Here is a 13,484-nt window from a genome sequence, read left to right as displayed (position 1 = left end):
AAAGGCAATGCAGAGCTGGCCATGGTCGGGACTTTTGGCTTCGTCCTGCTCCCAATGCACTTGTAATTGGCGCATCCGTTGCCACGAAGCCTAATGTCCGGCCCTTAAACTTTAAGGTGAGACATCAGCAAGGATGCAGGGACTTGGTGCTTAACTTAAATATGATTTAGCGTAGTGTGATGTGTGTTAACAGGGGATTTCGGGCATGGAAAAAGCAATCACGATTGCGCCACGGACGACCGCTGGTCAAGGCAAATCCTCAACTAAGCCATTTAAATTGCAAATCATGTGAGACCCCTTTTAGCTGTTATGCCTGGGATCCTACCTCCAACACCCACACGGGACACATACGGTATCAGAGAAAATATTGTCAGGTCGGCGACCTTTTTACGCCACAGCTTTTCCAATTTTTTTCTTTCTATTTTCCCTGTCACAGATTATCTAAATAAAGTTTCGTTTTGAAGTCTATCAGACCTACATGAAACATTTTATATTTATTTTTCATTTGCCGCCAGTTGTCAGAATCCTGTTAACAGAGGTACAAAATAATAACAACCTTACAAATCGAGCGGTTTTCAAAGTTCGCTAAACAAAAGAGCTGCCGTCTGAAAAATAGATTTGCAATAAGTTTTTGATTGAATAAATTAAAGATTTTTTAATCTCAAAAGACAAGCAAGACTTTGTTTAGCCAGACTTCTTTATTTGTGGGATATGGCATTGTTTAAAAATATCTAAATTAAAAGAAATTCTGTTTTCAAACCGAACTATTCTAACTATAATTTTTCACTTCTCAGAGAAATAATATATTTTAGCATCTTATATTATTGGCAATCCCTTGGAACTCCTCGTTGTCATCCCAAGTATGGGACACCATATGGTGTCGTGTCTCCAGCAACACAGCATGCCGTCGCGTCTCCACTTTTTTGTGGTCCTGGAAAGGACTCATTTAAATAAACCCAAATTTATGGCATCCCCATACGCACGCACGCACTTTGAGTGATTGGCGCGCTTAAACTTGGCTCACATGGTTTAGACGGCTGCTGTGTTTGGCTGGAAATTGGACGGTCGAGGGCTACTTCCGTTCCAACAATGGTGTGATTTATACGATGGGGCGTATGGAAATTTCATTACATGGAGGACTTTTTATGGCAGTATGTAGCAGCTTCCCAACGAAACGAATCGGAAATTTAGTTTAATCGAAGTTGTTGTCACGATCTGGCGAGGCCTCTGATTGATTGCCCCCCATTGATGTGGACTGTGTTTCTTGATTTTCTCGGCATGCAAATCACCTTCTTCCCACCACTCTCCACCAGGGAAAGACAAACAACTTCACCCATCTTGTTGAGTTTTCTTAATTTTCTTTGGTTTTGATGCCAAATGACATTTGGCGTTTTATTGTTTTTAGCCGCTGCTGGTTGGTTTGCCAGCTTGAAATTAAGTTTTTCTTTGCCGCTGCTCAGTTTTCCGCTCTTTCAGTTTTCCGAAAAAGGGAAAATTGCAACAAATTGGAATTTGTATCATCAAGCAACAAGCCAGCGCTGGCAGCTGTGACTTTGAGACCCTTGCTCCTTGGTTTCCTTTGTTTTCTTTGTCTGTTTTTGGCAAGGATCCACGGACTGATACTTCTGCATCTCGTGGGTGTAGTGAGTTCTGTGTGGAAGTTCGAGATAAATACACTAAGGAAAAAGTTACCTAAATACTTCTATTATATTGCAATGCCATGCTTTATTTTGGCAACTTCGAATATCTAAAAATCTATCTAAAAAAATATTAAAAATAAATTGTATTTTTTCCTAAGTTTAAAAGTTCAAACTTTAGAACAGAAATGCAGTATAAGCTGATAGTTCTCTTATATGACTTCTATTATTAAATCGAAATTCGAAATCAAATAGAGCAGCTGCGTCTCCGATTTGAATAAATAAATTAGTTTAGTTTGTTTTCCCGCCATTTTCTGCTCGCACTCACCTCATAAAAGTAGAACGAGTTTAAATTGTCCAATTCGCCGGGGTGGCCCGCTGTGGAGTTGCCCCCAGCACTTGCCTCCATTTCCAGCTCCATGTTCATATCCACCTCCGCCTGTGCCGCCGCAGCTTCTAAGTCGTGGCTCGGCGCCGCTGTCGTCTGGACTATTGCAGCCGAAGCTGATGCCGCCGCCGCCGCCGCTGTTGGCGCCAGCATCACGTGTGATATCGCAGGTGTGAAGTACGTCAGATTAACTGGCGCTGCCGTGGCCACGCCCCCGACCAGGCTGTCATTGAGCGCCCGACCCGCCCCCGCCGCCAGGGAGGACTCCGAGCCGGAGGCCAGGGTGAAGTAAAGTGAGCTATCGAATAGCCTTAAGTGCAACATTGCTCCGCCTGATGGGGCTTACTCTGCCATGGCCTGCAAGGATAATATCAAAAGATAAATAAAATAAGTATTTAAATTGTGTCCCGAATGGAAGAAAAATCAGTCTGTAATGAAAGAAAATTAAAAGTGTATTTAAAATTTATCTCCCAAAATACTCGTATATCGCCTCTGAGCCCGGGGCTGTGCGAATGCTTAAAAACACATAAATCCCAAATGAAAAGCTGCGTAATAAATGCTTTAAGTACTTCGCCGGCAAAATGTAAAAAATATTTGCTTCAGTTAACATGGCTTTTGTGTGTAAATTTGGAGAGCCAGCAGGTGCAGGATTCTCGGCCTGTTATTAATATCGCGCATACGCCGCGTGTGACATGGCTGACTTGGGGGAATGTAAATCAGGGTTGGAAGCGAGTTTCTTAATGGAAGCCGACCCTGATTCCGTCGGACTAATGGTTATCACATGTAAAATAATACTGATAGCAATTATCTTTACTGGTATTGTCACATCATCCGGAAACCATCCCCCGAGCTATTTGTTCAGTGATTTGGAATAATTTATGACACCGAACGCGTGTCAAGTAATGCCACGAACGTGTTACTAATTGAAAAGCAAAAGCATAGGGCATGTCTTGACCCTGGGCCCTTCGGACGGTACAGGACCCGCAGCAATTAGCAGCTAACAATAGACATTTAAACCCCAAGTAGCATTGTCACGTTTGAAGACCCCAAACAAAGGAGCCCCTGAACTTTGGTGTGGCCTCTCGAAAATTTATGCATGCATATGTGGCTATGTTGTCTGGCATCCATCTGTCCGTGTTCGTGTTCGTGTTCCCGCCCGGGACCCGGTCTGTTGCTCTTTGACTGCAACTTTAAATTGATTAGCCGCAACTTTGCGGGGCGCCTCGCACAACGTGCCCGAACTGAGCAAGTGAACTCTCCTTTAAAATGCCAAAAACTTTTGCTCGCCGCTGCCAGGTATTTGGCCCACTAATGCGGGCACGCCACTATTTTCCCAATGATTTATATGAAAAACACAGACGCACGCACTCGTCTGGTCGCCCGCTTTCTTTTTTGACACATTCAATTTTGTCGCCCAGGGTGGCTCGGCGGGAATGGATCCAGGATCCAGAAGCAGGAGGCGCAGGGCCACATGTCGGCATTTTTAAATGCTATGAGAATGAAAGAATGAAAGCATTTTTAAACGCTATGAAAGTTGCTTTAGAAACCGTTTCACACACATAATATAAAATAATAATATCTTCAGTTGCTAATAGAAACTTAAAGTAAAATACCTTAAACAAAGTCCTTTCTTTGCCTTAAAAGAAAACAAACAAAAGCTGCCTTGACAACTTGTCGAGGGTCATCAGGAGACCTTATTTACCATATTTACATACCTATAGTACCTATATGCAAATGGGCTGAGAGCTTAAAATCAACCCATTTGTGCTTTGCATAAGTTCCTCTCGGCATTAAAGTTTCAGGCGACTGTTAATGCGCATTTAATTTGCATGCAAAATAGCTAAAAAAAAGAGAGTCGAGTCTAGTCGGCAGGACACCTTGCTCTGATGCCAAATCCGAGTTCTTGGTATTATATTTGTTTTGGCCTTGAGATTGAAAGGTAGAGGAAGGCGAAGTGCGAAAGCTGAGTTTGATTGACATATTTTGAGTAAGCTGTCACTTAAGCCAACACTTTTTTGGCATCCGAATTGACTTAAGATACTGCCATTGGCGTGGAAAGGCGCTGTAACTGAAAGGCAGTTTATTGAATTTGATTGCAAAATCAAAGAAGCGCGCAAGAGGATTGTGATATTGCGATACCGAGTATTGCATGTAAAAATAACAAATAACTAAAGTGGATTTTTAAATTCAAGAATTTATTAAGCTCTGTATCTTAGCTGTGTCTTTATGGCAAATTGAGTTTTTAGAAAATGGTGGCTCGTAAGTTCTTTAGTTATCTTTGTCCAGAAAATCCCAACTTCAAACTTGGCAAAGGACTTTGTTTTTTGGCCATCCTTGTGCAACGTGGCGTATGAGTCATAAAAGTCGAATGCATCTGGCTTTTGTTCTCCCAGAGCCACTTGCTGCATATTTATGTTATGTTGTTGTTCAGTATTTTTTGGGAAGGACGTGGCATTATATAAACCATTACGCTATCTGCTCCGGAGTCACTTTTAATGTGCTCTGTGACAATTGTCGTGCCACATATTGTGTACTAAGAGAACGAGAATGGGCATGGGCATGGGAATGGGAGAATGGCGTCGTCATGCTGCCTCAAAATGAAAAATTGATTTCACTGTGAAAAATATGGCATCGCAAGACAGCAAATGGGCACTAACTTTATTAGGTCACACGGTCCAGGCCCCGTTCATGGCCCGTCCTGACGTGTCCTGCGACCTCCCCGCTTTATGTTTATGGCTCGGACAATGCACGCGGCACGATTCCTCGCATGCACTTGCAGTTCTCATGGCAATCAGAGTCATAACGAGTAAAGTTTAGTATTTCATTTCAATTTTATGGAGCGTGACACGTGCATAAAGGATAATTGCCTGTGAGCCAGTGCAGCCAAGGGGACTCACTCGCTGGCCAACATGCCACGGCGATTCGTTTTCATTATGTTTGAATTTGTTTCACATTTGGTACTTTGATTGTGCCAACAGCACAGACTAATTGACAATTTGAAAGCCGTTTTCGGATCGCACCATTCAGACTGTCTCTAAAAATCCACTTAAGACGCCGGGGCCTTAAGTAGCCACTAAATTTAAATCTAAATGACAGACGTAGTCGCACGTTGTGTTGGAAAGTAGACCCGTGAAAACAAAAACCAAAAAAGAAAACACACGCAAATTTCAAAATGGTAGCCGAAACTGGATATCAAGGCTCGTTTGGTTGTCTCGAAGAATTTTCATGCCACTTTCCCAGCCCAGGCCTGCTCCTAGCATTTTCATTTCAGTTCGGTTCGGTTTGGCTTGGTTTTGTTTTCTTAAATTGTAAATAGACGAGGCGTGCAAATTGAAAAGTTGCAGTCTGCGTGGCAGTGTGGGCAAGTGTGTGAGTATTCAACTTTTGCGGCCCCTCGGAATGGTCCCCATTGGCCAAAAATGCCGACTCGTCTTTTCAACGTGGCAATGGCTAAGAACAGTGGGTGAGTCTCTAAGATTTTGTGCTAAAAATTTAATTTTATAAACCTAATAATTTGTTTCTAGGCCTAAGTTTTTTTTACTCGGATGTTTAAGTTTTTTTTTTTAAGGATAAGAAACATAATTATAACTATATATACCTTTGGAATATTTTTATCAAGGATTGTGTTATATAATAGCCATAGTTCACCTTTTGTAGCACCGCCATTGAATGGCATTTCATTTTATTATTGCACACAGCGTGCTCGCTGGCTGCTTGTGTATTTATATTCAAATTTGTAGCACCTGTAAAACAGTTTGCGAAACAATAAAGACGCCGCCAGACGGCAGACAGCAGAGAGGGAATGTCAGCTGCCGCATGCCCCCTGCAACCTTATATTCCTGCCCCATTTGGGCAAAAGTTAGACAAATGTATGTAAATGTAAAATGGGCTGGGCGAAATTGCGTCAAAACATTTGCCACACGAGATTAAGTCTTCGGCCGGGTGGTCCATGATATGTTTTAAAGTTAGACTTTCTTATCGGCCAGGCAGACATTATGAATGAAACAGTGGGTCGAACTTGACGGGCACATGGTTTCCAGAGGTAAGAGATCAGGCCGAAGCTGAAGCTAAAGCCAAAGCTCAAGCCATAGACATGATTTTTCTTTTCGCTTAGCAATCAGACAAAAGAAAAGTTAAACGAATTGCGTATACGACGCGTTGCCTTGACACCTTGTGTGGGCAGCTGAGCCGCCGAGTGGGAGCCATTTGTCAGGGACTTTCGCCGTGTTCTTCTATATTTAAGCAGACTCCCGAACAGCCAAAAACAATACACATTTATTATGAGTTTGAACAATAATTTATAAATACTTTCAACCCCAAGGCGAGATTGTCTGACTGGTTGTCTGTCAAGTTTCCCTAATATGTGAACACACTTGGGCGTTTGATTGATATTTGGCAGCAAATAGAGAGAAAGAGTGGTTTGGCCGTGAAAACTGATACTTTGGCAAAGAAGACACTTCTTCTGTTGCTTACGAATGGCACTACGAAAAGGTGTGCCATAAATTGGCCAAAATAATTAATTCGAATGGCATAAATGCCGAGGGCGGAACACAGGGATGGTTGAGTCTATTAAGCCAATTATAAATAAATTATGCCGCCTTCAGCTCCTGCCCCCAAAACCTGCTGATGCTGGCGGAAAAGTAATCGCCAAGTGGATGGAGAGTGTTAATTAGCCCGAAGAAGGGTGGTGGTGGCGATGGATGGAAGCGAAAGGAAGACCGCTGGGAAATTATTATTATTTATGCGAATTCAAGGTATGCACTGCAGGTAATTGTTTCACGGGGCGAATGAATTGTGAGAGTAATAATAAATTTTCATTTCCTTCAGCAAAGGGCTGTGAATTCCTCCTGTCTGGTATGAGAGACAAAGGACTAACCTCAAAGCCTTCAATGTCCTGAAATATTCACACAGTTAAATCACTTAGTTAGCTATCGGCTGATGGCCTCTTACGCTCCTAGTTAGTGCTAATGAAAGCCAACTGCCATGGGCCCTTGCCGCCTCATCCTTGCTCTCGTCATCTGTCAGACACACACTGGCACTTGGCCATCAAGAATGAGCCGCGAGCCGTAAGCGTGAGCGGGGCGCATAAATTATGCAGCACACAGTGCGCCATACACCCATACAGTTTCAGCAGTTGCGGCTGCCACGCGTTGCTAGTTAAGTAGAATTTTGAACTTGACTTAATTAGTCGCAAATGCAGAAAATAGAAAATGCCACAACCACAGCTCCACAGGGAATTCGGAATCTTCGGTGGTGCTGACGAGTCTTCACTGTCAGTTACACGGGAAAAGTTTTATTTAAAAATTAGACTAAGTTAGTGCTTAGTTGGTTCTCTATAGTTTATCGCTAAATCGGAATCTCCTTAGTTTTTAAAAAAAGGTTTGTATGCTAATAAGCTCTAGCTATTAATAAATTTATGTAGATATGTACAAATTTTAGATAGTCTATCGAAAAATAGCCAAAAGCTCCTCGAAAAGGTAAGACCTAAGGTTGGATCTAAGAGACTCTGCGAAAGTGCGTACGCAGAACGAGGCCTGCAGCTCTGATGCTCCTCCGATGCCTAGAGGCCCCAAAAGCCCGATGCTCGTTAATTAATCAAAATACTGCTGAAGCTGTCAGCGGGATTCCCCTCTCCCCATTGGCCCCACCCGCCATCGGCCTGGTCAACGAACCAGCCGCTGAAAATCTGTCACTCTGGTATGAGCTCTTGTATCTGTAACTGGGCTTGGGCAAACAATTAAAGTCACGCGCCAAAGCCAGAGTATTTAATTAAAAGCTGAATAATGTAACAAGTGCTGCGGCCAGGAAGTGTCGAAAAGTAGGAGAGCAGAGCGCCTATGAAAAGCAATTATATTCCAGCGTAAATAAAACTTGCAACGCAGCTGACTGGTTCGACAGAAAATTGGAAATTCACGAAACGAAGTCAAAGTGGGCACGGGGCCAGATGAGCAAATAGTCAGAAGCAGACAAGTCAACAGGCGGGTCGGACTCACTGGAATCATTTTTTAAAATTTCCCATTTTTTTGGGGGCACCGTGAATAAGAGATTGACACCTTCATGCAACGGCCGATTTCAATCAGCTGCCACACGTGGGCCACCGGCCAGGCCCCTGTAATTATAGGAGCGCCCCGAGAGGCCCGAGACAAAACAGGCATTTTAATTTCACCGAACGACTGATTTTGGAAATCAGAAGGCGTCTAACTTGAAGACTCGTCGCGTCTTTTTTAGCTGCACTGTAAAATATAAGTGTGGCTTTAAAATTGATTTTAATTTTAGACTTTTTTCAGAACATTTAAAATTGTACATGCCACAATGAAGGATGTTGTCAAAATTGAATTAAAAATATTACATTTCTTTCTATTAAAACGCAGCCCGCTTTAGTTTTATCTTTAAACCATTGTTTATTTTGTAAATCTTTAAAATAAGTACAAGAATTTAAGCCACAATTTAAAAGTGAATTACAATCGCGAATTAAAAATTCCCTCAGTGTTTGTTTTTTTTTCGTTTTGGGGATTTCTGGAAATGCTGTCAATCACAGGCTGGGTGGGCGAGGCGGGCAGGTCGCAGACATATCGCAAATCGCTCAGGTGTAAAATAATTTGTCTCGATTCCCTTCTGCCTCAACAAAATCAATAAGCACCGCCCCCGACCTAGCCGCAGACCGCCAAAACAATCGCCGCACGTCAAGATGCTGCAAATGCCATTTTCGGCAATCAGCTAAGAGAAATTCTGGCTCTCATTAGACCCATCACCTGGTGGTGTTAGAAGAGCCTTTGAGCCTTAGTGCCTTGGAGCCACAGAACCGTAGAAGCAACTGCGGCCCAGAATGCCGCATAATTGCGACGACTTTTTAGTCTCGAAAATCGCATTTCTAATGCTTGGCACGTTCGCGACGATGACTGGAAATGCTGCTTACTCCTTTCATGTACCATTTCTTCTTAGGCCCCCACCTGTGAGCTTTGCATAAGAGGTCAGGTGTCTAACCTCTGATTGCAGCACTTTGTCCTTACACACAATCAACCAGATGTAAATACAATTGGGCGACAAACGTGCATGACTTTTGCAATGTTTGTCTTAAGTACCCTCGAAAATGCTTTTCTTAAAGTTTGCAGGCGACATTTTTATGCACTTGTGTGCCTTATGCTAAGTACTTTGAGTAGAGAAACTTTACTTTATAAATATAAAACTCGATTGCCTTTTTAATAAAAAATCTTTGCCAAAATGAGTCACGTAATACGATGCATAGATTATTCAAAGATTTGTATCTGATAGGCGAATAATAAAAGTATTTTTCTGTTCTATAAATGATTGAAGGAGACAGTTCTGCAAAGTTGGACAGCTTGGAAATAACTTTTGTTTAGCTTAAAAAAAAATGTATGCAATAAAAGGAATATTCAAGTATCCAACTTTGGATGCGTATTGTTCCAAGAGTTTGCAGCGACTCACTCTGAAATCCTTTCAACAGGCACCCCCATTCACTCATTATTCATAAGTCACTTTCGTGTCAATCTTTTCCATCGATTAGCGTCAGGATTGTAGCTTATGCATTCAAGTAGAATCCTTTAAGAAACCAGAGTGCAGTCCCACTCAAAACGCCACCAACGTGCCACACAATTCTGTCCATTTCCAATGAAAACTTTTGCATTTGAATAAGTTGCATAAAAGTTTATTTGCTTTCGATTTTAGTTTTGTCAGAGCGAGGAAGATACTCTGTCAGGAATCAAAAGGACTTGTTCCTGAATAAATAACACTATAAATTACACAAGTGTCAGAGCGTTGATGGCAAGTTTTAAATAGAAAATATATCCGTTGTCGGACTCCCCGATGCTAGCCGGTGGATGGATGACATTTGCTAATTGGGTTATGTAGTCCATTGATACTGAAAATTTTGCCAAAATTAGCACGTAATATATTTTTCGGGTTTTATCTAATGGTTATTATATTTGACACGAAGCGTGGGCTGCACTGTCGCTTTTGGTGTTGACACACTCACTTTGGAAAGCAACCATCTTTATGGCCGGCTGGTGTTATTTTTTGCTTAATGTCGAATGATGGAACTCAACAGATACTCAACCTGTTTACATGGTCTGGCCTTATCGCCCATCACCCCACTCCTGGCTGTTGGCCCGGCTAATTAGACAGTTGCTGGCACCGATAAAGGGGCTCAGATAAATTCCACCATGTCCTATCTGGCCGGTGGTGAGATTTATGTGACATTTAAACTTAAATTCTGCTGACTCGGGCTCTGGTCGGCAAATAAAGAAACTAAGCTGGAAAATGTGCGGGATAGAGCCTGTTTGGCTAATATATGGTCATAGCCATTATAATTGCAAATTGAATTTATGGTTTTAGTGTTAAGGGTCTTACCGTGTGGACATATATTTTGTACAAGTGTGAACAAAGGCTTGAAATTAAGTATACGCAAGGTAGGCCCAAGTAAAACCTTAAAATTTAATCTGTTAAAATTGAATTAAAGTATCGATTTAATCCTTTTCTCGAAATGATTCTTAAGCTGGATGAAAACATGAATATTACTCATACGCCCTGTCGGCACATGTTCGGAATCGCACTTCTGCTTAATACGACGCCCAGATTATAAATGCCAAGTAATAACAGTTAAAAATTATTGAAATGTCAGTAGCAGCGATTTATGCATAGCTGCATGGCCAATAAAACGTATGAAATCCGCCGTTAAAATGTCAGCAACGATTATTGGCCTCCAGTGAGCTCGATAATTAAGCGGCGCGAGTGCCGAGAGCGCCCGTATTAAAAGTAAATTGTTATGTTAAAGCCTTTTTTCAGTCGAGGGGTGGGGGCTGGGCCGACACATCATTAAAAATGTGGCAAGCACAGCAAAAAAATAAGAAGAGTTCCTGCGGCAGACAGCCAGACACATAGGCTGAGGACGGCAGGGACAGTCAGACAGACAGACAGAGTGGCAGGCAGGCAGTCAGCACATTATAGGTAATCACAATATTTATGTGCGTTTAATGAGACATTCGGCAGGCGAAATTGTTGAAACAAATCATTGACAGCTGGCACAGCAGCCACACATTTGCGGCGGTCTTCATTGTGTGTTTTGAAACTTTTTGTGCCTTATTTTTTAAGACATTTGCTTGCTTGTTTGCCTGTCTTTTGCCTTTTATTGCTGAGGGCCTTGCCACAATAAATCAGATTTTTTCGCTCCTCGCCGAAGCCATTTCCCTAGAGTCGAGCCTCGGCTACATTAAGTTGACAAATAATGGCAGCAATAACAAATTGGATGTGAATTGTGCAAATTATTTCTCGTATACATTATTAAATTTACATTTTGTTTTTTGAATATTTAAACTTTAATTTGATTACAACGAGGCTGTAGTTCTCTTCTAATATTGGTTGCATGTTTTTTTCTGGCAATTAGCATTTAAATGTTGGCCATTGTTGCAAAGCAATTAGCCGTTTTCAGGGACATGCTGGAAACATTTTACAAAAATTGCCTGAGTTTTTACTGCAAAGTGCGATATCCTTAAAAGAATGTAAATCACGCTGCCTATCATGTCGAGCCGTAGCATTGTGACCCAATTTCTCAAACGATTTAACTTGAACAAATAAATTAGATACATTTATTTGCAACGGGAGGAGAACAACGGAAAGAAACAAGTCGAACATTCAATTAGGCATATTGGAGTGGCAACAAATCAGCGGTACATTCAGCCCAGGATGATAAACTTTTGGGTAGAAATTTCCGGCACCGGCACCAGTGCAGCATACAAAAAATAGACTTTGTGGAAATTGGGGAACTCTGGAAGGAGGGAAGAGTGATAGACAGCCCGAAGACGGTCTGTCTGGGTATCTTTATTGCAATCTGTATCTTTTTTTGGGCAAAGTCGTGGGCGTATAATAGACAACTTCCTGTTATTGCTGGCCCAGCCCCACTCGGGCCCATCCCAACTGCCGAGCTGTCGAATCAATGGCATGTAAAATTTGTAGACTGTAAAGTAACCCCGAGAAGTCGCCTAATCAATAGCGGAGTTTCGGATTTTGGCTCTGTTTTTGTCCTCTTTTATGGCCGTGACACACGTAAAGTTGCGATTAGCCATGCACTTCTATAAAGGGAAGTATTCCCTCGATAAGAACGTGACGGATGGTATGGGGATGGGTATGGGTATTCAGTGCAGGACCTCTCTTAAATTCAAAAGATACCACGCACGACCGGGAGATGGCATAAGCAGCTGCTAAGCAAATAGACAACAGAGGGAATAACATAATCAATGCATCAAAAGTGCCAGCCATTGTAAATTGAAATCATCGGGCATCGAGCATTGAGCATCGGGAGCCTTCGAAACCAAAGCTACAAATGCGATTTGCAATTTTACACGCACGTATCTCTGTGCAAATATGTATGCTCTAGTATTTGAAGAACTCTGGACGAGGAATGGTGGGGAGGCGCTTGGCAAATAGCACTCAAACGTGATATGGCTGGCACTTCCATTGCATACATCTGGGATGGCTGTCGGGAGCTGGGATCGCCCTCACTCCCGGCTTGCCTGATGTTTTTGACGTAAAATGGGTTGGGGAGTAAGTGAATATGATCTTATAGAAGCTGAAAGGGATTTCCAGTTCAATTCACCCATCAGCTTTCCAAGAGAAGTTACCAAGTCGGATACTTTGAAACTGTACCAGCTGCCGGTAGAGGTGAACTTCTATATAAAGGACCTTTACATTTCAAGTCAAGAATGAAAACTTAGCCTAGTTTCCCTGTACTTCCTGTGATATTTATGCGCATTTTTCTGACCCAATAACAAGGACATGATTAGCTAGACCCCAAAGTTATAAGCTCGTGAAAATGTGGGGAGTGGGGGAAAGGAGACCCCGGCATATGTTGGCCGGATTGCATGTCAGCCAGGATTGCTGGCACGGCCGCCCAGTCAACAACTTCATAAATATGTCGAGCATGTGTAGATGGGAGTGTATCGGATGGCAGCTAACCCAGCCCCCGAGGACCCTCTGGCAGAGATTTGTGCCACATCATCGCTCCGAGCTGACCATTTTTACGCTTCCGTCTAACAACAAAATGGCATTAAACGCAGATCAATCACAATCAACACTGCTGACCCACATCCCGCACAAAGATACATGAGTTGCGGTCGTGGGGAGATTGACTCCGAGCTGGGAATAGAGTTGTCCCTTAGTGGGGTCGAGTGGGTGGGTGGACCTGCTCATAACTGACTTTCCTCTGACATTCATCTGCTCGCAGTTTGCCTTTTTCACTTTTTTTTTTCACTCCCCGACAAAGTTGAAAAGTTTTTCTATTTACTTGACATTCTGTGTGCCTCGGCACGCCTCGCTGTGCCCCGCTATTTTGGCAACTTCCGCCATCGCCAGGAACAACAAATGAGGCTGGCGAAACTAAAGTTTTACTTCTCGGAGAAGTACACTTGTTCAACTTTATCTTGCCTCAATTTCTCTATTAATTGGCA

The 13,484-nt window shown here is 42.5% G+C and overlaps 1 protein-coding gene across 1 annotated transcript in view; it reads right to left on the bottom strand.

Annotated features, from left to right (window-relative positions):
• The window catches only part of LOC6501004 (cardioacceleratory peptide receptor), a 30,688-nt gene that overhangs the window by 15,822 nt on the left and 1,382 nt on the right, over positions 1-13,484 (bottom strand). Inside the window, exon 2 of the mRNA XM_032449541.2 lies at positions 1,966-2,382. Within this exon, the coding sequence (XP_032305432.1) occupies positions 1,966-2,349 (384 nt within the window). The 5' untranslated portion in view covers positions 2,350-2,382. The remainder of the gene's footprint in view (positions 1-1,965; positions 2,383-13,484) is intronic.

The sequence above is a fragment of the Drosophila ananassae genome, chromosome 2L (assembly GCF_017639315.1).
Source record: "Drosophila ananassae strain 14024-0371.13 chromosome 2L, ASM1763931v2, whole genome shotgun sequence".
Lineage (NCBI taxonomy): Eukaryota > Metazoa > Arthropoda > Insecta > Diptera > Drosophilidae > Drosophila > Drosophila ananassae.
The sequence above is the reverse complement of the archived record's forward strand: the minus strand, read 5'-3'. Positions and strand labels throughout refer to the sequence as shown.